The 27,485-nt window shown below is 39.7% G+C and overlaps 1 protein-coding gene across 2 annotated transcripts in view; it reads right to left on the reverse strand.

Moving 5' to 3' along the window:
• The window catches only part of itgav (integrin, alpha V), a 51,701-nt gene that overhangs the window by 13,518 nt on the left and 10,698 nt on the right, over positions 1–27,485 (reverse strand). The window contains exons 3-23 of one of the 2 annotated variants that reach the window (XM_062061557.1): positions 26,331–26,422; positions 23,587–23,701; positions 20,843–20,916; positions 20,683–20,731; positions 17,912–18,034; positions 15,778–15,822; positions 15,513–15,556; positions 15,385–15,441; positions 11,366–11,418; positions 10,587–10,662; positions 10,382–10,511; positions 10,201–10,298; positions 7,318–7,411; positions 7,180–7,225; positions 5,825–5,932; positions 5,694–5,749; positions 5,469–5,623; positions 5,260–5,397; positions 5,132–5,199; positions 696–840; positions 519–611 (exon numbers count right to left, since the gene is read on the reverse strand). In XM_062061557.1, the coding sequence (XP_061917541.1) occupies positions 519–611; positions 696–840; positions 5,132–5,199; positions 5,260–5,397; positions 5,469–5,623; positions 5,694–5,749; positions 5,825–5,932; positions 7,180–7,225; positions 7,318–7,411; positions 10,201–10,298; positions 10,382–10,511; positions 10,587–10,662; positions 11,366–11,418; positions 15,385–15,441; positions 15,513–15,556; positions 15,778–15,822; positions 17,912–18,034; positions 20,683–20,731; positions 20,843–20,916; positions 23,587–23,701; positions 26,331–26,422 (1,859 nt within the window). The remainder of the gene's footprint in view (positions 1–518; positions 612–695; positions 841–5,131; positions 5,200–5,259; positions 5,398–5,468; positions 5,624–5,693; positions 5,750–5,824; positions 5,933–7,179; positions 7,226–7,317; positions 7,412–10,200; positions 10,299–10,381; positions 10,512–10,586; positions 10,663–11,365; positions 11,419–15,384; positions 15,442–15,512; positions 15,557–15,777; positions 15,823–17,911; positions 18,035–20,682; positions 20,732–20,842; positions 20,917–23,586; positions 23,702–26,330; positions 26,423–27,485) is intronic. The other variant, XM_062061558.1, reaches the window with a different exon arrangement.

Here is a 27,485-nt window from a genome sequence, read left to right on the forward strand (position 1 = left end):
GTGTTAACTCAACAAACTGTAAGAAACGGAGGTAAAAACTATTCAAAAAAGTTAAGTTTTTTCTTTCACACTTTTCTCGTGTTTGACAGAGACATTTTGGGGGAGCAAGGGTGCCAAATAATGATGTGTTCGAAGCAGAAGACATAAAACGGCAGGTTTTAAGTTTGACGTGGGTCGAGGGCGGGGGGGACCCTTTACTGTGTACTTCCTGCTTGGCCTCGGTATAAACCGTTTGCTTGCCTAACAGAATTGCTATTGTGACATCCAGTGGACACATTTAGAACAGCAGTTTATTTCATTAAAAAAAAAGCAGCTCATTTTTATACTTAGCAAACTCATCATGCGGGCCGGATAAAACCTGTTCGCGGTCGTACGTTTGACACCCCTGCCTTAAAAGTTCCTTGGTGCTCAAACTTCCTATTTTCCCATTTTGAGGACAAGCTCTTTAAAAGCATTTCCTACAAACATCGTGTATTTCCATCTCTTGGAAAAAATCTGTCGGAGGCGTCTGCACTGACCTTAGTTCCTCCTTTCATGGGGTTTCCCAGGTCACACACCACCATCTTGGTCTGGTTCTCCTTCTTGTAAGCGCACGACAGTCGGCTGAGCGCCTGTCGAGCACACACGCAGGTCTTTCGTCACATGACCTACTCCGTTCGGACCGTGAGGCGGCGAGGAGTCGGCGGTCACGTCACCTGACTGCGCACCACACCGGTGAAGTCGGCCTGTTGTGGCGGGAAGACATGGAGCTCGGCCTCGTAGGCTCCTTCGCCGCGGTTCTCAGCGCTGATCTCCAGCGTCAGAGCGTTGTCGTCGCCGATGGCCATCTGCTCGCGGTCGCTGGAGCGTTGAAAGAGACATGATGGCGAGTGGTTCGGGAAAAGAAACAAAAGAAAACAATAAAAATAGTCAACTTTATTCTTGCAAAAATATAACTTTTTTTGGTAAAAAAAAAAAAAAAGAACTATTCAAGAATCTGCAGGATTTTTTCACAAACTTTTTTTCTCAGACAAAAGACAACTTTCTTTATCAAAAATACTATAAATAAAACTTAACGTTTTAAATCGAAAAAATATTAAAGTGTAATTTAAAACTATTTTTGTAAAAAACGATAACTTTTCTAATAAACATCCATCCATCCATTTTCTACCGCTGGTCCCTTTCGGAGTCGCGGGGGGTGCTGGAGGCTATCTCAGCTGCATTCGGGCGGGCGGAAGGCGGGGTACACCCTGGACAAGTCGCCACCTCATCGCAGGGCTAACACAGATAGACAGACAACATGCACACTCACATTACACACTAGGGCCAATTTAGCGTTGCCAATCAACCTATCCACAAGGTGCATGTTTTTGGAGGTGGGAGGAAGCCGGAGTACCCGGAGGGAACCCACGCAGTCACGGGGAGAACATGCAAACTCCACACAGAAAGATCCCGAGCCCGGGATTGAACTCAGGAAATTCGTATTGTGAGGCACATGCACTAACCCCTCTTTCATCGTGCTGCCTATTTACATAACTTAAAAAAAGATTCTCAAAAATATACAACACTTAACAAAACTTGACACTATTTTTGTCACGTACATTTTTTTTTCATGAAAAATATATTTGTAATAAAACAAAAAGATTTGTGTCAAAAATATACAACTTTTCTTGCAAGATTCCGACTTTTTTTCCCCAAACAAAATCCAACTCTTGTCATGAAACTATACATAAATAACTCTTGGTCTTAATATGCTAGTTTTGTGAGGTTATATATTTTTTCCCTAAAAAACAGTCAACTTTATTCTTGCAAGTTTACAACAGCTTTTGAAGGGTTTGCAGGACTATTTTTCTCAAAACATAAAAAAAGATACTCAAAAATATATAACACTGAACAATACTTTATATTGTTCTTATAAAGTTGAAGGTTTTGTAAAAAATATACAACTTTTCTTGTTACGTTCCCACTTTTTTTCTTGAACAAAACACTTTTTAAACAAAAATATACATACCGGTATATAAATCATAGTTTTAATATACCAGTCTTGTAATATTATACAGTACATGTTTTCATTAAAAATAGTCAACTTTATTTTGGCAAGATTACAACTATTTTTTGTAAAAAAAATTACCGGTACCGTAAATTCCGGCGTATAAGCCGCTACCTTTTTAGCTATAGTATATAGTAGCTATAGTAAAAATTATTTTATGAAAAAAAAACAAAAACAAGCAAAAACACTGAGAAAGTGTTTTAATGTTTGTGCTAAGGCGTCATCTATGGCTCACTGCAGATGCTGCAGTGTCCTTCCATTTACCGGCAGTGCATTTTTTTCCCACAACCACAGTGTCACTCAGTCTTCTAGCCGTCCATAGCGATTTTACTCATATGGATCTTCATTCATCACTCTAACAACATTTGTAAGTCTTACAATATAACTAAAACTGGTTATACTTACTAAGCCGTACCTGTGTGATGTCGGTAAGAGTGTTTTCATGCATATTTGTACGCACTATCGTAATGTAATGATGCTCGCATCGTTCGCTAATATGCTAACATGTTTAAGAGTGTCTGTGTTAGTATTAGTAACTTACAATGGCATTCTTTTTGTATTGTTTCAGTTTCACAAATTCCTCAGTATATTTACCAAGATGTCACGGAGGAGTTATTGAGTCTGTTTAGCTGATTGGAGCGCTAGCTTCCACAGTTAGCGGGTCCATGACGATGACTTCTGTTTTGTTTGATCAGTCGTTTTACTGCCGTGTTACAGGCACTATTTGGAAACAATTACGGTAGGTAAATAACCCTTTACAGAACCTTACTGTGGAAATAACTCGTTTCGCAACATATATACTTGCGGCTTACAGTCCGGTGCGGCTAATATATGGGAAAAACAATGTTTCTTTTAAAATTTAGTGGGTGCAGGTTATATCCCAGTGTGCTCTATCGTCCGTAAAATATGGTACTAACTTTTCCTTTAAGAACACTACTATTTATCTCTGACAAAATACTACTTTTTTCTTCCAAAATACAGCATATAACACATTTGTAAATCAAAAACATTAAACTTTAGTCTGGTAAAATTCTAACTATTTTTGTTAAAAAATATACAACTTTTATTGTAAGCTTTCGGCTATTTTTCTCTTTCCTTAGTTATACTAACTTATTGTTCTCCTACAGGTCGTCTTTCCTTTAAAGAACACAACTTACTACTTTACATTAATTTTGTCCGATTGCAACATTGTTTCATCCAAAAAAAATTCTGGGAAATGTGGGATTTCAAGAAAACCAGACATTTTTAGAATAAACATGAACATTATTTTGTTAGAATGGTTGATTGATTGAGAAAAACAGAAGTAGCAAAAAAAAATGTGTTGTGGAGAAATTCGGGATAAATGGTCATTTTTCTGGGTTGTGTAAAATGAAACTGAAATAAACTAATCTAATTGGAGACTCCAAATTGTCCTTTGGTTTGAATGCGAGTGGGAATGTTTGTCTATATGCGCCGTTTGATTGACTATGAACCAGTCCTAAGTGTCTTGCCCAGGATCGACCTACTCAGGGGCCTAGTGGTTAAAGTGTCCGCCCTGAGATCGGTAGGTTGTGAGTTCAAACCCCGGCCGAGTCATACCAAAGACTATAAAAATGGTACCCATTACCTCCCTGCTTGGCACTCAGCATCAAGGGTTGGAATTGGCGGTTAAATCACCAAAAATGATTCCCGGAGGCGGCACCGCTGCTGCCCACTGCTCCCCTCACCTCCCAGGGGGTGGACAAGGGGATGGGTCAAATGCAGAGGACAAATTTCACCACACCTAATGTGTGTGTGACAATCATTGGTACTTTAACTTTAACTTAACTTAATCAGCTGGGATAGACTCTAGCTCACTTGTGACCCTAATGAGGACAAGATGTACAGAGGATGGGTGGTTAACTTGAATGAATCTGTTGATACATCTGGAATGTTTTCATTTATTTTTAATGGGAATTTGAATTGTGGAAAATATGGAATCGGAGAAAATGTGGGAATTATTTTGCACTAAAGTATGTCAATAGGTAAATCATGTGTCCTCTATGAGCTGGACATGTTGATGTTAGAATGGTTTGGATCGGTTGAGAAATGTGGAAATAGTTGAGCATCAAAAAACGTGGCAGTTTAAGAACAATGTGTGAAAGCTGTTTAGAATTTACACGATTACACATAACTAGTGTTCAGGAAAATTACTTTAAAAAAATAATTAATTATAGTTTCTTGTTACTTTACCTTAAAACTAATTGAATTACTAACAGAATAACTCTTTAATCAATGTAACTAATTACTAGGTAAAGTAATTAATTCGTTACTTAAAAAAGAAAAATTCAAACATCTGGCAGTGGAGAGGTTTCATGAGAGCAGAGTGTGTGTGTATGCCCTTAAAAGGCGGTGCAAGGTTGCCAAATGATGCGTGACGACAACGAGAGCGCTCTCAGAGCAAAATTTTAGCTCAGCTGTTTTTGTTAGCATAGTAGCAGCAATTTTCCAGCAGTGACGGCAGCTCTGTTAAATCTTTTCACTGGATTGTGTTAGCGTTAGTTAATAAAGAGATTGAATGTGCCTCATTGGCTGTCATTTCTCCTTGTCCACAAACGGGGAATTGTAGTATTGCAAGCTTGTCACTTTGATAATTGATTTGTGGTTCATTATTCCCTCGTAGTAGTGGTAGTAGGAGTGTGCGCGTGTGTGTTCTTAGTCTACATGTTGTTTGCGGTGTGATGTTGCGTCTAACTATTTAATGTCAAAGTTTTTTTTTGTGTGGTGCTGGTTGTTGCTCTCATTAGTAAAAAGTTGCTATACAACCACATCCAAAGTAGCGTGCCACGCTACATCAAACGCATTGGTAAGGCATTGTAACGTATGTAAAATTAGATCATTCGATTACTCGTTACTAGTAAAAGTAATAACGTCACACAGTTTACCTAACACTGCATATAACACAGCAGATTTACATTTTGGCTACTAAATATGTCCTAAAGTGTGGTGTGTTTGTTTGATAAACATTTGTGCTTCTGAATAAAGCTAATTGGACACTCCAGGTTTTCAGGAAACATCAAGGGCATTAAAAAAAGAATGGTATACAAAATAAATAAAGTAAAAATTCAAAGAATTAGAGGTCACCTCTTCACAGACAGCCTCAGGTCAGGTTTGCAGATGTTGTCGTCGCCACAGTCCAGCAGTATGTGAGCCTGACAGGAACGAAGAGGACGTCACAAGACGTTGGGTAAAAGTGGAGGCGTCAGCGTTACCTGTTTGGTGACGTTAGGCGGCGACGACATATCTAGGATGGGCAGCAGTCCGTTTTTATCCGCAGCCAGCTGGTAGTCCAGACTGTACTCCATCACCACAGAAATAGGCGTGATTTTATCCCTGAACTCACGGTCATCCTGGAAGAGGACACACCTTGTTTCCTCCAAATCAAACGCTGTTAGGATCTGAGTCTAAAACGGGGTTTTACTCGAAGGAAGACGCGCTGCTCCTCGCAGGCCGGGCCGCCGCCGTTGGCCGTGGTCATGTTCTTGGAGTACTGAAAGGTGCGACTGTGAAAGAAGAGGACGCGCTTGGTCGCCTCTTTCTGCTTCAGGCGGTCCAACAGCAGGTCAACGCGGAACGCTTCGGGAGAAGTCGAGACATTACTGCTGAGCGATGGCAGTGCTGCCAGAAGGCCAGACTTTTTACTTACTTAGAGACGAAGGAGCTCCTCTGCCGCTCGCCTTCAGGCAGTATTTCACCTTAAAACTACACAAAGAGGAAGACCATGTCAACCACAGCATTCTTAGAGACCATTAGGGGGACGGTCCGTGCAAGACTCACCAGGACACAGGCGTGCCGGATTCAGGAAGCGTGCAGGTCTTCTCCAATGGGTTGATAATCGGAGGGTTGATGTCCAACGTGGCGTTCACACTGATCACTGGGCGCGCTCTGGCATGCACGTTAACAACAGGAAGATTGTCACAAAGTAGACCACAGAGCTCTGGCAATGTCAACAATCCCAAACATGTCTGTCTGATGTGGGGCGAGTGGCTCAAGTAGGGCTGAGAGATAAAACAATACCAATATATATCGTGATATACACATATTTTATATCAATAAAAAAATGCGTTTGATAAAACGCTTTTTTTTTTCTTCTTCGTTGGAAGAAACGGGAAGTTGCCAAGCAAGGTTGGTTGCATGAACAAAGGCACTAGCGCTCTAGTAACCGAGCAATGCAGGAAGTGATCACTAATCAGTTGGAGTGACACGCTAACAGCCAATCAGGTAACAGTATCAAATAGCAGGTTGGGTTGTGCCATCATGTTGTCTCGTGGTTGACTCTTTGCAGGGAGGGAGTCACCCCGACAGTATGACAGTTTTTGGGATTTTTTAAAAGGGACCGTAGACCAATGTGGTGTGTAAATGATGCAAAGTGCTCGTCCCCACCAATAGATACCACACCACCTATGCCGCGCTCACTTTTTAGACCACAGCAAACTTCCTGCCACTAAACCTGCAGAAAATAGTTGTTCTCAGGTTTCTCAATGTTTACATTTTCACACTTTATTAAGCATTTATTTTTGCACCTTAATTTTAAGAGATCATTGTAAAGTTTTCAAAGTGATTTTACAATTTTGTTGACATCGAGTGTTTTCCATGCTGGTTTTCAGCAACTAACCCAACACTGGTGATAACTAAGCAGCGTGGTAGTTGTCCTATTTTACCGTCCCCAGTTATATTTTGTAATACTGTATTTTTTTATTTCTTCCATGTGTTCTGTGTATAGACTGATTGAAATAAGTGTTCATTCAGATATAATTTAGGTATAAGAAGGCCTCCTGTATATATATCAAATCCATTACTATTATTTAAACATAGGTGGCACACAAAGCATGCTTTTCTTACTTTCTCTTTCCCACTGCAGCTCCATCTGATGGATCTATTGGGTCAATGCACTGGCAAAAAGTCAAATTAAACTCCCCGGAAGTGCAATACATTTTTGTGGCTACTTCCTTGGCTCATCATACTTGACACTATGCTGGAATATAATAAGCGGCATGACTAAAGACTTTGGATCTGAGTGCATCTGTATGGTTTAGCTCGCTTTGATATCAGGGGAGGTCTCGTTCGGTAAAGTACCACGTCAGCAGCCTTAAAGATGGCCCAGCAGGGAGCCTGCACATACACACACTTACCTGTATAAAACAGCTGTGTCAGCACCAAACACTCCAACTAGTAAATCTGCAAGACACAAACTTCAGCTGTTTCCATTGCTAGAAAGACACACCTGATGGTGTGTGTGTGTGAGTGTGTGAGTGTGTGTGTGCGTGTACCTGGATAACCATTGCGGTCTATGTCAGTGCTTCCAATCATGGAGTAGCCAAAGCTCGCTGGCATGTAGTTGGATGCCCATTTACCCTGAAGGACCTGGTCGATGACAGTCAAAATACTGTTTCATAATAGTTTTGTGGTCATCAGCCAGTTCTTGTTTTTTGTACTCAAAGCTCTGTTGTCATGGCAAATAACTTTCTCTTCAAGTTTACACTGACCCCGGTTGTGGTCTTGGGACAGTAAGAGCTTTGGAGGGGATTCAGCATACACTAATCATCTACTAAAAAAAAACACTTGGAGAGCGCAGACCTCCACTATTTCCCTAATCGTGAAAAAAATCCTGAATCCAGACAGAGATCCGCCTCAAAATGTTAAATCACTTGTTAAATCCCATTTCTGACATTTCCGAAAAGGTAAATGAAAATCCACCCATTTTTTTTAAATCTATCAATAGAAGCATGAAAGAAACGGTGTGAACACTCTTGTTTGTCTCCACTATCTTTCTCTCTGCAAGTTTGCATGATGGCCAGCACATACATGGAAATCCAATCAGTTGTTTCTTACCCTATTTGAAACATTTACTGAAAGTTGCATGAAAATCTCCCCACACCTTTTCGGGTGATATTGCTAGCTGAACAACTAAGTGACTGACATACAGATATTTAAACCAAAGGCAACAATTACAGTGAGCACATCTGGAAAGTATTCACAGCGCTTCACTTTTTACACATTTTGTTTTGTTACAGCCTTATTCCAAAATGGAATACATGTATTTTTGCCCTCAAAATTCTACACACAATACCCCATAATGACAATGTTAACCTTTTTTTAAAAATAAATTAGCAAATTTATTAAAATGTAAAAAATATAAAAATCCCATGTACATAAGTATTCACAGCCTTTGTACAATACTTTGTTGATGCACCTTTGGAAACAATTATAGCCTCAAATCTTTTTGAATACGATGCCACAAGCTTGGCACACCTATCTTTGGGCAGTTTGCCCATTCCTCTTTGCAGCACCTCTTAAACTCCATCAGATTGGATGGGAAGCGTTGGTTTTCATCCAGAATGTATCTGTACATTGCTACATTCATCTTTTTCCTCTATCCTGACTGGTCAACTACATGCCTGCGTTATCACCAGGAAAGATGAGGTCACCTACCTAGGTTCCATTCTAGAGGCTAACCTTTCCTGTGATAAAATGGCAACCAAGGTAATCAAAAAGGTTAACCAACGAACGAGATTTCTCTACAGAATCTGCTCTCTGGTCAACAAAAGCACCATGAGGATTCTGGCGGGAACTCTTGTTCAACCCTTTTTTGATTACGCATGCACCTCCTGGTACCCTAGCACCTCCAAAACCCTCAAATCTAAACTCCAAACATCTCAGAACAAGCTAGTCAGGTTACTTCTAGACCTCCAACCCAGATCCCACCTCACTCCTACCCACTTCTCCAAAGTGGGCTGGCTCAAGGTGGAGGACAGAGTTAAACAACTTGCACTGAGCCTAGTCTATAAAATCCACTACACCTCCCTGATACCGAAGTACATGTCAAACTACTTCCTTAACGTAAATGACCGCCATAACCACAACACCAGGGGGAGCTCCACTAACCACGTTAAACCCAGATTCCGACCTAACAAAGGTCTTAACTCATTCTCTTTCTATGCCACATCAATGTGGAATGCGCTCCCAAAAGGTATAAAAGAAAGGGCATCTCTATCCTCCTTCAAAACCGCAATAAAAGTTCACCTCCAGGCAGCTACAACCCTAAACTAACACCCTCCCCGGATTGCTAATAATCAAATGCAGATACTTTTTCTTATGCCTTCTGATCTCTCTCTCTCTCTCTCTCTCTATGTCCACTACTTGCTGTCCATATCCTACCCCCCCCTCCACACCCCTGATTGTAAATAATGTAAATAATTCAATGTGATTATCTTGTGTGATGACTGTATTATGATGATAGTATATATCTGATAGTATATATCTGTATCATGAATCAATTTAAGTGGATCCCGACTTAAACAAGTTGAAAAACTTATTCGGGTGTTACCATTTAGTGGTCAATTGTACGGAATATGTACTTCACTGTGCAACCTACTAATAAAAGTCTCAATCAATCAATCAAAGCCTCCCAGTTCCTGCCGCTGAAAAACATCCCCACAGCATGATGCTGCCACCACCATGCTTCACTGTAGGGATGGTACTGGCCTGGTGATGAGCGGTGCCTGGTTTCCTCCAAACATGACACCTGGCATTCATGCCAAAGAGTTCAAGCTTTGTCTCATCATACCAGAGCATTATGTTTCTCATGGTCTGGACTGGTCTGGCCACTCTACCATACAGGTCTGATTGGTGGTTGGCCTTCTGGAAGGTTCTCCTCGCTCCACAGAGAAATGCTGTAGCTCTGACAGAGAGACCATCGGGTTTTTGGTCACCTCCTTGACTAGACTAAAACGAACGCAGCAATGGACAGAGACATCCTGGATGAAAACTAACACTTCCCATCCAACCTGATGGAAAGCATGATAGGTGCTGCAAAGAGGAATGTGCAAAACTGCCCAAAGTTATGTGTGCCAGGCATGTGGCATCATATTAAAAAAGACTTGAGACTTTTAATAAATTTGCAAAAAAAAAATAATTAAAAAACCTTTTCACTTTGTTATTGTGGGGTATGGTCTGTAGACTTTAAGACAAAAATGAATTTATTCCATTTTGGAATAAGGCTGTATAATACCAAAATATGGAAAAAGTGAAGCGCTGTGAATACTTTCCCTCAGAGGTAATAATACAGGAATGACAGTTTCCAGTAAAGGTTGATTATTTGCGTAATAATCAACCTTTACTGGAAACAAGTTTTTAAAAGAATTTCAAAGAACCTGGGAGGGTGTCTGCTCAGGTCCCTGGGAACGCCCATTGTGGATATAGACCAGGCCGTTGTGGTCTGGGCCTCCATAGGGTGCAGAGATGGCCACATCTGGGTCGAGACAAAGCACACGATAAATCAGCAGACAAGAGGGTGGACGACTGTGTGTACGTGTAAATGGGCGATTCGCTTGCCATTGTAGCCGTCCATGTCCAGGTCTCCCAACGCCGCGATGGACGAGCCGTACCTGGCGTAGACCTCTGACCCCGTAAGCATCTGTGAAGGGTGGAAGGAAAATCCTCCCCGACCCATGAAGACAGACACCTGGAAAACACACATGCACACAGGCAGTAAATAAAAGCGGGACGCAAATATGGTGTGCGTCTGTGTGTTTCCTACCTGCCCCACCTCCCTTAGCTTGCCATCGGACCCCCTGTCCATGAAGAGAGGAGCACCCACCAGCAGGTCCATCAAACTGACAAAATGTGAATTGGGCGACAGCATTAGTGATGTTAGCAATCATGACATTGACAATAAGTCTAACCCAGGGGTGTCCAAACTACGGCCCGCGGGTCAATTGCGGCCCGCCAGCGTCTTCAATTTGGCCTGCAAGATGGCACAAGTTCAACAAGCAATCTGGCCGGGCATATTAAATTCAATATTTGGCTGATTAATTTATGCTTATTTGTCAACACTTGAGTGACTCAAGCCAGTGCCCATGCAGTATGCTTTCTACAATAGCATACACAGCTTTTACTTATATAACCCAATCCAAACAACCTTCCCTGATCATGGCTTGGGAAAAAAAATCAAGTAGCACAAAAAGTAAAAAAACATGTCACACATAACACAACCTGCTCATTGAACTTTGTGGATATTATAAAAAAAAAACAGCAAATCACAATAAAAAATTTTAAATTACACCCATTTCAATTCATTACAAGGGATGATGGGAAAAGCGCCAAAAACACTCTTTATACTTTTTGGCTTTCGGACTCTCGCAAAAAAGTTTCAGCCCAATGCGGCCCCCCTGTCAAAAAGTTTGGACAACCCTGGTCTAACCCAAAATAATCTAAAGCTATTTGTGCTGAAATGCCATATTGTAGTGAAAATGCAGTGAGGTCAGCTTGTCCTTATAAGGACTCAAAAACATCAACAGCATCCCCTTGGCGACTCACCCGTCCTTGTTCACGTCGGTCGCAGCCACAGAGTGTCCGAAGTAGGCGGCCATCTTGCAGAGGCAGAGAGGAGAGATAACATCATTGCACTGCTTTAAAGCATTCGTAAAAAGAGGCTCGGTCCTGGTCTCAAAAAGTGACGGGCTCTGCAGGAATGCTTCTCATCGCTTTGTGCCGCGTTTCCTGAGCGCTGACATCATCACTTTATTGCCTGCCAAGGCCCGCAGGAGGGTCAAGCCAAAAGTTACCATTCCTACTTAGGTAAGAATGAGCTCTTTTTTCCTCTATATTTTATCTGCAGACACAGTCACGAGTAAGATGACGCAACCAGCTCAAATATAGCTAGTTAAATGAGATTAACTATGTACCCCACAATGCCTCTTTATGCTGCCCCTTTTAAAGTCAATTATAACATATCCAAACTGTACAAAATGGGAGGAGAAAAATCCTAATTGTGTTACTGCAGGGGTGTCCGACGGCCATTTGTTGCCAATAAATAATCCACACATGATATTAAACACAAAACATTATGAAGGAGTATTAGGGCCATGTTAAAAAGAGGAAACAAGTACACGATTGAATGTTTGATAAAACATCACACTAACCAGTGTTTCCTATACATTTATGTATTCACTTTACTCATATTTTTTTAAATAAAGCACTATCTGTGAAGAATGATTTATGATTTTCCACATTTTTGTGGAGACTCTTATTGTGAAATATTTTGCCTTGAAAGTATCACTTCCGCTTTCAGATTTGTGGGGTTTGCGGATCGGTAATGCTTGTCTCCTGCCTTCCAGTCATTGTTTTCTTCCGTGTGTGATATTTTATTGATGTTTTGGTATCATTATAGTCGGAAAGACAGCTGTGTTTACTAACGAGCATTTGACTGCTAAATAGATGAGCTATTGTGGCAAAACTGCACATGGTACGATTGAAGTGACACTAATTATATGCAAGTAATGGAGTTGTACAGTATACAGGTACTAATAAAGTACTACTCTACTAATTAATTAAAAAAGATATTATACTGCCTTAATAATTATTGGTACTTTGTCTTTTTCCATCGACATGACGGCTCGCCGTGGAGACATTGATGATAATATGAGCCGAGGTGCACAGTCAACACACACACAGAGCACTTACAAGTTGAAACAGTGTGGACACAGAAAAGGGAGAATGGACATATTTTGCCTTAAAAACTAACAATAAAGTTGGATCCATAAACACTGAAGCACTTTTAAAACATGACTTAGTAGCGGCTAACGTCCATCCACAGTTAGCTACTTGACTAGACAAACTAGACTACACAAACTATGATTCTTACAAGTATCACACCTGCAGGACGAGGAATAGCTAAACATCCTTCACTACACACCGTAAGGGGATACAATAGCTAACCGCTAACAGCAAGCTAGCACTCCTCAATGTAAACAAATGGGTGGATCTATAGAAATATCAACTGCAACAAGAGCTTTATATAGTCAATGTTTACACCAAAATGTATAATCACAAAATCTTTTGTCATTTTTCCTATTGTTCATAAACTCAGGAAATATGTCCCTGGACACAAGAATAATTTATTATGACCAATGTATGACCCTGTAACTACTACAAATTTGTAGTATCACCCACAACTTATGTAAAGTATCCAAACAACAGAAAAATAAGTACATATTACATTTTAACAGAAGTGTAGAAAGAACATGTTAAAACTGAAAGTAACCAGTCAAATAATAACAGTAAATGAACAAGTATATTAAAATGCGTCCGTCCTTCCTTTTCTGTCTACACACATTGTCTGCTTGTAAGTACATCGTGATTGTGTGCCGCCGAACATGCTCGTCTGCTCATAAAACTAGCAATGTCAAGACGTGACTTCGACACGGGCTCAGGACCGGTACGTTTCAGAAACGGTATTGTACCGAAAATTATTCATTAGTATCGCGGTACTATACTAATTCCGGTAGACCGATGTATATATATTCCGAGCTCGATGATGTCACGTTATCGATGGGAAAATGCATTTAAAGTTAAAGTTAAACAATATGTTTTGCCTGAGAGGCAAGGAGACACAGAGAGTAACAAGCGGTAAAAAGGAATTAGAAAAGAAAGATTAAAAAATAATAATAATTAAAAAATTTAATAAAATTGTAACAGTATGGCATCAGAGGGTAGGTCTTGAACTGGGTAAGAAACTACTTAACCACCAGGAAGCAATAAGTGAAGCTAGGCAAACATACATCTACAACGCTAAATATAACCTGTACCACAGGGATCAATACTGGGACCAAAATTATTCGATCTTTATAAAATGACATTGGTAAAGTTACAAAAGTTAGTATTATTTGCAGACGATACAAATGCATTTTGTTCAAAAGAACACGCAGAAGCTAACACAAATTCTAACAAAATAAATTAATACATTAAAGAGATGGTTTGACAAAAACAGACTATTCTTGAACTTCAGGAAAACTAAAGTAATGCTATTCGGTAACAGTAGAAGAGAAAGTCAAACACAAATAGACATCGAAACAGTAAAATAAATCAAATTCTGTGTGTAATAATTGATAATAAAATTAACTGAAAATCTCATAAAAATATACTACCGGTACATAAAGTGACAAGAAAAAAAGCTGGACAAAAAAAATCACTCCATATTCTCTACTGCTTGCTAGTGTTACCATATATGAGTTATTGGGCAGAAATATGGGGAAATATATACAAAAGAAACTTTCAGTCACTAACCATGTTACAAAAAAAATAAGTTAGAGTAATACATAATGTTGTTCATCGAATCAAAATTCAATTCCACGATATAGTGAATTTGCAAACTGCAAAATTGTGCATAAAGCAAACTATAACCTGTTACGTTACCCAAGATTGTACAACAATTCTTCTCAACAAAAGATGAGAAATATAAACTCAGAGAAAAATGTGACTCAAAGCATCTGTATGCATATACAACACTTAAAACCTTTAGCATATCAGTATGTGGAATTAAATTATGGACTGGATTAAATAGAGGAATCAAACAATGTACTAATATGATCCAGTTTAAGAAACGGTTCAAACTCAAAGTGTTCACAAAGTACCAAAAAGGAGAAGAAAAACCATGATAAACATTTTGAACTAATTGATAACCTTAGTAATCGCATATGAAGTAAAACTTGCTTTACTATTTATTATTTATTTATCTTGAATTGTATTATTTAAAAACTGTACAAAAATTGCTATGTAATTGCTCTGCTTCTTCCTACTCCTTTTCTAACATGTTGAAAAGAGAAACTGGAAATTGTGGCATATCATTTTGTAATTGTATGCATGTTTGAAATAAGCTCAAAAATGTTTTCCGGAATATTTACCTTGTTTTGGAAACCCCCAATGTCCATAAAACTAACGTAACGCCAATTATGCAAATTCAATGGCATCATCTACCCCCTACTGCCAGAGACAGATTGCTGTCCTGTTGGTTGCGCTGCTAACAATAGCAATTATTGAAAAATATACAGAACATTAGCATTTCTGACCTAGACGGTTTAATAAAAGAATTAAATAAAAAAAATAAGGTAAATAATATCAAAGTGGCCCCAGCATGGGCAAATAACATTTCAAACATGAAACACTGTGGATGAACTTGTGGACTGACGTGTTGGCAGCATGTCACTGATAAAACGACACGAGTCACTGCCTCACTGACGTGGTCAGAGGAATGAGACGGAGACAGAGATGAGAAGTGTCATTGTTACAACTTAAATCCTGAGAACGTGGGCCTCAAATAGGAGAGGAAACAGGAAGCAGATAAAAGTATGACTGCTGCTTTCAGATGGCAGCTAAAGGAGGACAGACAGGAAGTGAAGAGCTCATTAAGGCCCATAACTTCTCTCTACACCCGCCTTAGGGGCCTTTTACAATCGCTTATTTCCTCATTGTATTCAAGTATCTTTTTAACCATTTCATAAATGTCATTTTAGACTAATAGACAGTGTAATTGCATATAAACAACGACGACAGCTCACCTGAGTTCCTGTAAAGTTGACCATGGACTCCATGTTGAGGCCATTGAAGATGTTTACCTAAAATGTTAACGACATTAGCCCCGCTCCTTGTGCTGCAATAATCATAGTGAGAAGTTTTTAGCACTTACGTAACCTAGCGCCTTGTCCCCCCTCGGCACGCCAGTAACGTAGTCTAGGAGAGGGAAACAATAGACATGTTACACGGGGAAAAAAACAAAAAGCACCTGGGGAACCCCAAATGTAACTGCAGAGGAGGGATCGCATTCCAGGGCACAGCTGTAAAGCGAGGGGGAAACGCTACATGTGGTTGTCCTAAATCAATTATTCTTAAATGCAGTTTGGCGAATGAGAGCGTCATGCGTAAGTCACATTCAAGCATGCAGTAGAAATTACCTTCTTCTCCATCTTCGTTGAAGTCTCCGACTGTCACAGAGTATCCTGAAGGACAAAAAAAGTGGAATTACTCAAGGAACAACATTTTTAGGGTGTGATTGTTCGATTTTTTGGGGGGCTAAAACGCAGAGAAAATTGATTTTAAACTTGTCCTCTAACTAATTGGCTATATTCGCTGATTTTTTCTCCCCCCTACATTCAGAGAGTGTCTAAGTGCTACTGACACTGACAAACTGGAGTTCTAAAGTAAGGATTAGGTGTTCTAATGGGGTGTCCTGTTTAGAGAAAGTTGGTCACACCTAAGGATGGGTGCCGTTCACATTTGACCCGATACGGTACCGACACATTTGTGTGTGTTAAAAAATATTAATTGTTTTAGACAATAAAATCTCATTTTTTATTGCAACATTTAAAAATGAGCTGATTATGACAACTGCTGTCTAGTTTAAATATCTTGTTTTATTATCACATTTCTCAGTATCATTTGCAAGTATGACAATACAGTTGCAAGTTTAAGACGTTAGATGGCAGTAGTGTATAGTTCATGGTGTGTTTTGTGGCCAAACAGCTACATTTTTGTTTCATCTGACCACAGAACTTTCCTCCAGAAGGTCTTATTTATGAAACTAAAATTTAGCTGTTTGGTCACAATACACAGCAATATGTTTGGAGGAGAAATGGTGAGGACTTTAATCCCAGGAACACCACTCCTACCGTCAAGCATGGTTGTGGTAGTATTAGGCTCTGGGCCTGTTTTGCTGCCAATGGAACTGTTGCTTTACAGAGAGTAAATGGGACAATGAAAAAGGAGGATTACCTCCAAATTCTTCAGGACAACCTAAAATCATCAGCCCGGAGGTTGGGTCTTGGGCGCAGTTGGGTGTTCCAGCAGGACAATGACCCCCAAACACAGGTCAAAAGTGGGAAAGGAATGGCTAAATCAGGCTAGAATTAAGGTTTTAGAATGGCCTTCCCAAAGTCCTGACTTAAATGTGTGGACAATGCTGAAGAAACAAGTCCATGTCAGAAAACCAACAAATGTAGCTGAACTGCACCAATTTTGTCAAGAGGAGTGGTCAAAAATTCAAGCAGAAGCTTGTGGATGGCTACCAAAAGCAACTTGCCAAGGGACATGTAACCAAATATTAACATTGCTGTATGTATACTTTTGACCCAGCAGATTTGGTCACATTTTCAGTAGACCCATAATAAATTCATAAAAGAACCAAACTTCATGAATGTTTTTTGTGAATAACAAGTATGTGCTCCAATCACTCTATCACAAAACAATAAGAGTTGTAGAAATTATTGGAAACTCAAGACAGCCATGACATTATGTTCTTTACAAGTGTATGTAAACTTTTGGCCACAACTATATATATATATATATATATTATAATTTAATGGATATATAATTAATATAATTGGTTATTTAGAGTGTGTGAAAATTCGACCCTTTTTTAATTCCGTGACGACCTCCTTAAAGTTTAATCAGAACTATCAAGCAGCTAAAATGCACCAAACATGGATAAGTGTGGAGAGAGTGTTTTGCATTTTCCCATCATCCCTTGTAATGGATATAAATTGATGTAGTTTTAATTTTTATATGCTGAATGTATGTTTTTTTATAATATCCACAAAGTTCAATGTGCAGGATGTGTTGTGTGATCTTGTTTGTTGAATTTTTGTGCTGGTTGAAATTTTTTTCTACACCTTGACTAGGGAAGGTTGTTTGGTTCATAGAAGTAAATGCTGTTCACGTATCCACATTGAAGTACAATAATGTGATACTTTTATTGGCCACCAGATGACGACAAAATGGCAGCTATTAGATTGCTGATTATGTGTATATTATATGTAAACACTGCGCCCGGCCAAATTGCTTATTGGATTTGTGCCGTCTCGCGGGCCAAATTTAAGACGCCCGCAGGCCTTAGTTTGGACACACCTGCACTAGACCTTTGCTAACGTAACTGGACTATCAGCTGGACTGTTGGAACAGCAACAGGTTAAATATACCAATCTCAGTTGTTTTAAAGCGAACAGAGGGAATTAGTCGCGGACCATTTCGACGGTTGAAACGTACAACATTTGAATACACCCTAAAAGCGCTGGATAGCGAATCTGTCGTTACCTAGGTAACTGTCGTCATACTGGGCGCTGGCCGACTTGGTTGCCAGGGTGTTTCCATACGGGGTGATGTAGTTGTTGTCGTGTCTGGTAAAGATTTCCGATACATCATCGGATATCAGTTGACCTGCAAAGATGGAGTCAAGTCAATCCACAAAAGCAAAAAAATAAACTAACCAAAAGGAAGGCTTATTATTGGAAATTAATACTTTAGAAAGACTGCCCGCTGCGAGAGGAGCCTCAATTGTGTTTACGCGATAAGGATGTTATATTAAAGAGTCTGGTGGCTTGTGTGCACTCCAAAAAGCAGGGAACACTAAGTCTGTCCAACCATGACTCAGCGTTTAGACTCTGCCACATCCGCTTTGTCAGACAAGCACACAGACACGCCTGGACCTGACTCAAGCACACCCTGTTCATGTTTGAAAACAGAAACACCTCACTTTTACTCTGGAAACAGCTTGCAAACTTTGACAGCAACAGTTAACAAGGCTCTCCGTGGTCTGGTTAAGAGGTTCCAACAGCTATCTAATCACACAATGACATAGTTGAACTTGTTAACTAAATAACTCGCTTTTGAAACATGAAAAGTCTAATTACATGAATCTAAAAGTAGCACACACATACACAACTGCTTATATCAATGTCAGCCAGTCTGAGGCGCATCAATATAAACAGGTTTTACTGTATTGTGAAATCTTTTGAGACACTTAAGCCCCTTTTTTCAGACTGCCAATTCCAAATCAAGGTTATATCCAATGATTGAAAACCTGATTGGGACACCTGGTGTATTCCTGCATCAATCCCAATATCAGGTCATATGAACACCTAGGACTGGACGGACAATTATGACAAAAATACTAATCATTATTATTTTTGATTGACATTGAAATCCCAATTAAGAACACAATGAATCATTAATTTCAAACGTTTAATTGAATTTGATAAAAGAACAACGGATATAGCTCGGTTGGTAGAGTGGCCGTGCCAGCAACGTGAGGGTTCCAGGTTCGATCCCCGCTTCAGCCAACTTAGTCACTGCCGTTGTGTCCTTGGGCAAGACACTTTACCCACCTGCTCCCAGTGCCACCCACACTGGTTTGAAAATGTAACTTAGATATTGGGTTTCACAATGTAAAGCACTTTGAGTCACTAGAGAAAAGCGCTATATAAATATAATTCACTTCACTTCGCTATAAATTAGAAACAAATAAACAATAAGTAACATAGTAATACGAGTAACAGCATAACTTTAAAAAACAATTGCAATATAAAAAAACAATACAATTATGTTTTTGTTGTTGTTTATAATTCCTTTTTTTTTTTACCTTTTACACTTATTTTACCACTATAGTAAGCGCTTTCAGAGTCATAAATACAATGTAATAAGATTTTTGTTAATTTATTGCAAAAAATCCTCAGATTTGTTGGTGCGAAAACATCTTTGAACATTTTTTTTACCAGTATTTTAAGCCAAAGCATAATGTTTTTGTAAACGTATCAATAATTGTTTAAGTACATTATTCTGGTATAAGGTACTTTTTTGAAACCTTCATTTTGTTAGCGCAGTCAGACTGGATGTTGCACACAGCGCTAATATCGTGAAGGGGGGGTTGGGGGGGTAGCTTGACGAGTTTGGAGACGACTTGAGGCCGTTTATTTAAAAAAAATAAAAAATAACAAAAAGAGCCAAGTTGCGACTGCTGTTTGTACATTGATCTTACATCCATGATGCCGTTCACAACAACACAAGCAGTCTGTATTGTTCTTGCTAGTTTAGCTTTGGTTTAGTCGCTGTTTCAAGTGGCCGCCTCCACATCATTTACTTCAGCACGCAGCGGTTGAGTATTAACGTATGAGCGTTATTTGATTATTTTCCCAAACAAATGCGTCTTCTCCTCACAAGACAGCATTTCACTCACATTTATGTCAATGTAATGATATTTAGCGTTTAACAGCTGATTCTGTTTTATTGGCCAATTGTGACTCCGTTCGGGTTACGTGTATGCCAAAATCATATGGCCTTACTTTTTTTTTAGTTGAGTGATTATTCATTAAGCATACTAACGCTGTGTCAAATAAAAAGTAGCAACCCTGCCGACATTCCAAACTTGTAGCAGAAGTGGTCTTTTATTCACTCATCCCTTTCATCTTTGCAAGTTCTGGAATTTGCAAGCACTTTGTGCGGCCCATTATTAGTTTTTTCAAATTATAATATTTTATGATTGTGAAAAAACGAAATCAGAATTTCAAAATTGGATTAATTGTCCAGCTCTATGAACACGTTGATGGGAAATTGAAGCCAAGTGAAATATTAAGTGGTTGTTCGACATGCTCACAGCTCAGATGCTAAAAGTGTCCAGCCTGGCATGGAACGGAGGCTGTAAAAGTTTACACTTTGTAAAAACTTCAATATTATGGAGGGCATCGATGGGCGTAAGCAAGCATAAACTCTCTGTGCAGTTGTTTGCGGCCTTAACCACTAGCAGCGACGTTATGTACGCGTCATGCATCCCAGACGCATTCAAATCTGAAAGGATGCGGTAAACTCACTTTCCATGCGTCCTACAGAGGCACTTCACTTTTCCATGAAAAACAATACATTGTGAACAACTCGTGTTTTGAACAATTTGTTGACGTTGTCATCACAAATTGTTAAAATGAATTTGTCGGTAATAGTTTGTGACATCATCGCTAGTGCTTTTCCGAACAGAAACAAACATGCAAACACAATCTTCTTCAGAGTTCTGTCGTGGCGACCTGTCGCCGTCTCACCTTGCCAGTAGAAGCTTCCGGGTCCGCCCACCACCACTCGGTTGTTCTGCTGCAATACAAAAAGAAAGTCGGACAAATTCACTCCGCATGTTCTCCACCTGTCAGTCAGAAGCAATTGGGACGTGATGCCTCGCAATATTGAAGCCACGCCCACACATACATGGTCTTTTACCTTGAGAAAGTCGGCACTGAAGCCTGCCTGGCAGAAGCCTTGCCCCTCGGGTGAGTTGGCACCTGGGCAGAAACAAAACAGCAGGGGCTTATTGGCTCACTAAGCCACTAAAATAGAACGTCAAAAGAAGACAGGAAAATGACAAACAAATGAGGAAGTTTGGATTGATGTTGGATATAAATGTGATCATGTGATTATGTGTTCAGAGTAGATAATAATAAGTATGTCAAACTACAACATCGTAACGTGCATTTTATTAAACCGAAAGTTTGGAATGTTTGCCTCTGATCCTCGCTCAAATTTGGGCCCACTTCCCCTCCTTCGACACGATTGGATGAGATAGTCTAAGGTCCTGCACCTTTCCATGCACGTGCGTTATTCACACATGCAACATAGCCGCGTTATAGAACGACTGTAATGCCATTGCTATTTGCAGGTTATTGATGACAACCAACACAATACACTATTAAAATCAAATACAGACTCAAAATAATCCACATCAGAGGCTTGCTCATCCAAGACTACGTGTGTGCGCAATAAAGACGCTAAAGAAGGACATACATTTGGATTGCCACAAATAGACACTATGCTACCTGTTCACCCTCACTTGAATACTCTTTTTAACGGCACTGTCTTTTAATGTCACATGTCGATACAACTCTGGACAGTAGGTGGCGTAATGCATCGGAATTCCGCTTCTTAACACACCTCATAAGTGCCTGCTTAGCCAGAGAATAAGCAGACGTAGCAAGCGAGATCAGTGTTGTCAAGTTACCTACGTTGACGTTATATTTGCGTATTGAGTATTCAGACCACTACATACAAACCCCGTTTCCATACGAGTTGGGAAATTGTGTTAGATGTAAATATAAACGGAATACAATTATTTGCAAATCATTTTCAACCCATATTCAGTTGAATATGCTACAAAGACAACATATTTGATGTTCAAACTGATAAACTTCTTTTTTTTTGCAAATAATCATTAACTTTAGAATTTGATGCCAGCAACACGTGACAAAGAAGTTGGGAAAGGTGGCAATAAATACTGATAAAGTTGAGGAATGCTCATCAAACACTTATTTGGAACATCCCACAGGTGAACAGGCAAATTGGGAACAGGTGGGTGCCATGATTGGTAGATTCCATGAAATGCTCAGTCATTCACAAACAAGGATGGGGCGAGGGTCACCAATTTGTCAACAAATGTGTGAGCAAATTGTTGAAAAGTTTAAGAAAAACCTTTCTCAACCAGCTATTGCAAGGAATTTAAGGATTTCACCATCTACGGTCCGTAATATCATCAAAGGGTTCAGAGAATCCGGAGAAATCACTGCACGTAAGCAGCTAAGCCTGTGACCTTCGATCCCTCAGGCTGTACTGAATCAACAAGCGACATCAGTGTGTAAAGGATATCACCACATGGGCCCAGGAACACTTCAGAAACCCACTGTCAGTAACTACAGTTGGTCGCTACATCTGTAAGTGCAAGTTAAAACTCTCCTATGCAAGGCGAAAACCGTTTATTAACAACACCCAGAAACGCCGTCGGCTTCGCTGGGCCTGAGCTCATCTAAGATGGACTGGTGCAAAGTGAAAAAGTGTTCTGTGGTCTGACGAGTCCACATTTCAAATTGTTTTTGGAAACTGTGGACGTCCTGTCCTCCTGACTAAAGAGGAAAAGAACCATCCGGATTGTTATAGGCGCAAAGTTGAAAAGCCAGCATCTGTGATGGTATGGTGGTGTATTAGTGCCCAAGACATGGGTAACTTACACATCTGTGAAGGCGCCATTAATGCTGAAAGGTACATACAGGTTTTGGAGCAACATATGTTGCCATCCAAGCAACGTTACCATGGACGCCCCTGCTTATTTCAGCAAGACAATGCCAAGCCACGTGTTACATCAACGTGGCTTCATAGTAAAATAGTGCGGGTACTAGACTGGCCTGCCTGTAGTCCAGACCTGTCTCCCATTGAAAATTTGTGGCGCATTATGAAGCCTAAAATACCACAACGGAGACCCCCGGACTGTTGAACAACTTAAGCTGTACATCAAGCAAGAATGGGAAAGAATTCCACCTGAGAAGCTTAAAAATGTGTCTCCTCAGTTCCCAAACGTTTACTGAGTGTTGTTAAAAGGAAAGGCCATGTAACACAGTGGTGAACATGCCCTTTCCCAACTACTTTGGCACGTGTTGCAGCCATGAAATTCTAAGTTAATTATTATTTGCAAAAAAAAATAAAGTTTATGAGTTTGAACATCAAATATGTTGTCCTTGTAGGATTTGCAAATCATTGTATTCCGTTTATATTTACATCTAGCACAATTTCCCAACTCATATGGAAACGGGGTTAGAACATATTTTTAAAAAAATGTTTTGGTCTACCTGGAGACATTTACATGAAAGCTCCTCTCAACGGGCAGCATGTGCTGCTGTGGATCCCTTCCTCCTCAAAAGCACTCACAGTCAGTCTTGTTTGTGATAGTGACAAAAAGAAGCGACAAAAGTAAATTTGTTTGTATTTACAAACATGTTTCACCAATTCTTTGCCTCCCTCACAACGTTATTCTTCTCCCCTTGAGCGCCCATTACAATTACCGTACATGTGCAAGCGTCATTGCCAATTATGCAAAAAGGGATGATTGCATTATAAAAACCTGAGTATGACAAGTGATATTTAATGTGTGTTCAAACTAAGAAGACAAGAAAAAAAATCAGAAAACTAACTTGATCTACAGGGCGAATATTCCACCACCTGCGTGCCTTTCTTCAGGAAACACGTTCCTACTGGCTCTCGCTCCGAGACCCCAAAGGTGGACCACTGGTACAGAGGAGCGCAGGCCTGGACACATCAACAATTAGGTCATTTTCACAAAGACATTCCTTAACAGTGGCTATGGGACAGACGCACATTCCACAACATTTAATTGGTTAAATTCTTATTTTTATAGGAATTCAGATGCATATTAATGCAGTGTTTCCCATAAACTGCCAAGATACCTGTTTCGGTGGGGGCGTGGCTATGGGCGTGGTCACCATGACATCATCGAGTAATTTGCATAATTTACTACAATGATTTGATTTTCTCTAAAAAGGCTCAAAAAATGTATACTTACTAATTAATAATAACAGTTTTGTTTTAAACGTCCATCCATCCATCCATCCATCCATTTTACAATATAATTACAACACTTTATGTACATATTTATATACAGATTTGAACAATAAGTTATTCACTGAAATATATTTATTAATTGTGGTTCTTACAAAAAATATATCTTATAAAATATAAAAGCTAAAATGTCTCAAAGCTCTGCCCCTTTAATTAGTGCATACTAAATAATTTAACTTTAGCCTACTACTACAACCATATTATTTACCAGCAACATAAAGTGAAACAGAGGCAGAGGTGTCCTGCCACAGTCAGTAACAAATAAACAGAAAACAGTAGTGGTGGTAGATAGACACAGAGCTTCATCAAACATCTGATCCACTGAACAAAGAGCTCAAAAAATCTTGAACTTTAGACTGCCATCAGTTTTACTCCCTACACTTAACCATGTGTTTCCTACTGCCTGCAGACTTTGCACCCTTTGTTATATACACATGTTGTGTTTCTAATATAAATACATTTAATAAAGTCAAATACAAATAAGGCAACAAGAGAAGTATCCTACACTTCTCTTTTGTAAAGTAAATCTGAACAGCCAATATGGGCATCTACATCAACTATATGATTTGCCTGAGAAGCTGGAGAGGACAAAAAAAATAAAATAAAATAAAATAAAATAAAATTATTTTTATTTTTTTTTAATTTGTGGCGGACGTAATTCTTTCGTGGCGGGCCGCCACAAATAAATGAATGTGTGGGAAACCCTGTAATGCATTGATAAACATTTATTAAAATAGTGTGGCCTAAGTGGAGGTCTGCATGGTTGTAGCTCAACATCCAACGGCTGATAGCATGTTTGTCCCCTTTTTTGGACAACATACTAATTCACAACGCATCTACTGGTTGCAGCCAAGTAAACCACTCCTCAAACTGTTACTGTCTGCGTCGCTGCGCTTTACTAAAAAATAACGTTCTTAAAGTTGTTTTTTGTGTTAAATGGGGAAAAGTCAGCAAAAAAGCTGTGCTTCTACAAGAAAAAGTAAATATGATAAAATACAGCAATTATGTGAGAAAAGTAATATTAAGAAAAACTCAATTTTACAGAAGTTGTTGCAATCTTACATGATGAAAGCGGCAATATTAAAAGAAAAAGTCAGCATTTTTGCAGAAAAAAGTAGCAATTTCTAGTTAGTTAAGTTTAGGGATGATGTTCGTTAAGAAATGATCGATGTCCATGCCATTATCGAATCCTCTTATCGAACCGATTCCTTATCGAATCTCTTATCGAATCCAGATAGGTTGTTGTGTGTGCACTGAGTTCCAAAAGCCGTAGATGCTATGTGACTGGGCCAGCACGCTGTTTGTATGGAGGAAAAGCGGACGTGACTGAGGACAACATGTGACGTTAAAGTGTGAAGGTTTCAGGTGAGAGAAGACGCTGAAGGCACGTCCCTAGTGAGCATATAGTGCTGCTATGTGCGTTGTAAATAAAAAAAATTGTAGACAAACACATCACCAACATGGACGAGGTGCTGCTCACTTTCGACATCCCGGTGAAGCACACTGGAGAAGAAGGGGACCAGCACGGTAGCGAATCGATACGCACAACGGGGCAAGAGAAGTCGGCTTTTACTGTTGTGCTAGCTTGCTATGCTAATGGACAACGAGACTGACTTTGATAATGACGAGAGGGAATCTGGCGTGTTTGATGGAGAACTTGCCCAGCTGTTCATTTCGGACACAGAAGATGAGGACTTGATGGATTTGTGGATGAGGATTGATCAAAAAATAATGTGAGTACATTGATAAATACTTCAATAAAGTACAACCCAACTCAGCTTTGCTCCTGTTGCCTTTTTAAAACAGCGTCCATGCATGCTAGCGTATGTTTTAAGGTAGCGTATGTTTAACCATGCCTGCGTCCAAAAATACGCTGCACCTTATTTATGCGTTAAATACAGAAATAGCACCCATAACTGACACGGCGCTTTTTAATACGGTGCGCTCTATGGTCGCAAAAATACGGTATAGTGGCTTCGATAACGGGAACCGGTTCTCAAAAAGGGATTCGAATCCATGGAATCGGTTCTTTTCTTACCAAATCATTGGGAGAACCGGTTTTCGAACGTCATCCCTAGTTAAGTTATAATTTCACAAGATGTTATTTATTGGAGAATAATCTGATTGTATGTTTTGCTTTAATAAACCATTAAAGCCATTAATAAAAACGCTTAACAGCTTTTTGTGTTTTGCATTTTTTACCCTCACTGTGGCCAAAATCGAACAAAACGTGATCTTAAAACCGAGGTGCGTTCCGAACTGTAATTATGTGGAACTGGTGCACGCCTAAGGAACTTACCAGGATGTGCTCGCCATCGGATCGAACCGAGGCCCCGAACCACTGCTTGGACTTAAACTCCATCTGAACCCCATCTGCATTTTTCCTGTCGCCTGCAAAGATGTTCATATTATTACAAATAAAGATGACCTTAAAGGGGGACTACACTTTCGGGGGAATTTTGCCTGCCTATCATTCACAAACATTATGAAAGACATGACGGATGGATTTTTTTTTTAATGCATTCTAAATATTAAATAAACATAAATTAAAGTCTCCTTACAGCGTAGCCAATGGGAGCTCCACTATTCCGCCCATAAAACACAATAAATAACCATTGAAAAAGCGCCAACAATACCCAATTTACATTTTGTGACTTGAATATTAACCAAGTATTAGTGATATTGTTATTATAAGCGCTAAAGCAGACAAACTCTAGTTTGTCTACTTCAGTGCGTGCCGAAGTTTACATCATCGAGTGGCCTGCTGTTTCCTCGCTTCCTGTGAATTTATTGTAGATCATAAATTATGCATCTCACTTAGAAAGCAGATGGCTGAGAATATAATCCGACAAGTTGGGGCAACACTAAATTGGCTCTGGTGTGTGAATGTGAGTGTGAATGTTGTCTGTCTATCTGTGTTGGCCCTGCGATGAAGTGGCGACTTGTCCAGGGTGTACCCCGCCTTACGCCCGATTGTAGCTGAGATAGGCTCCAGCACCCCCGCGACCCCAAAACGGATAAGCGATACAAAATGGATGGATGGGAAGTTGGGACACTTTGACCGCCATTTAGGACCTGGAACTGGCGAGAACGAAACGAAAAATGCTAGTCCCCCCCGCCCTTCCACCCTGTTTCGCATTCTTATGACAGCAGACCTGGTACGGTAAGTGATCTTTTACTATGTTTGTTGGCTGTCATAAAGTCTGTAGTGAGCAGAAATCAGTGATGAAGGGGAAAAAAAAGCAAACTATGTGATGCAATTTTGAAATTAATGTGCTGCGTATGCTTAAAATGATCAAAATACGTAAATATGAAATGTTATTATAAATGTGTCTGTTACTACATTACATATATACTTACATCATGTATATAAAACCATAATGGAGGTGTTTGGATGTTTTTTTAGGGTCTCTATAGGCAGAATTGAACGGCGCCCATAGGCTCCATTGCAAGC

This window comes from Entelurus aequoreus, linkage group LG10 (assembly GCF_033978785.1).
Source record: "Entelurus aequoreus isolate RoL-2023_Sb linkage group LG10, RoL_Eaeq_v1.1, whole genome shotgun sequence".
Lineage (NCBI taxonomy): Eukaryota > Metazoa > Chordata > Actinopteri > Syngnathiformes > Syngnathidae > Entelurus > Entelurus aequoreus.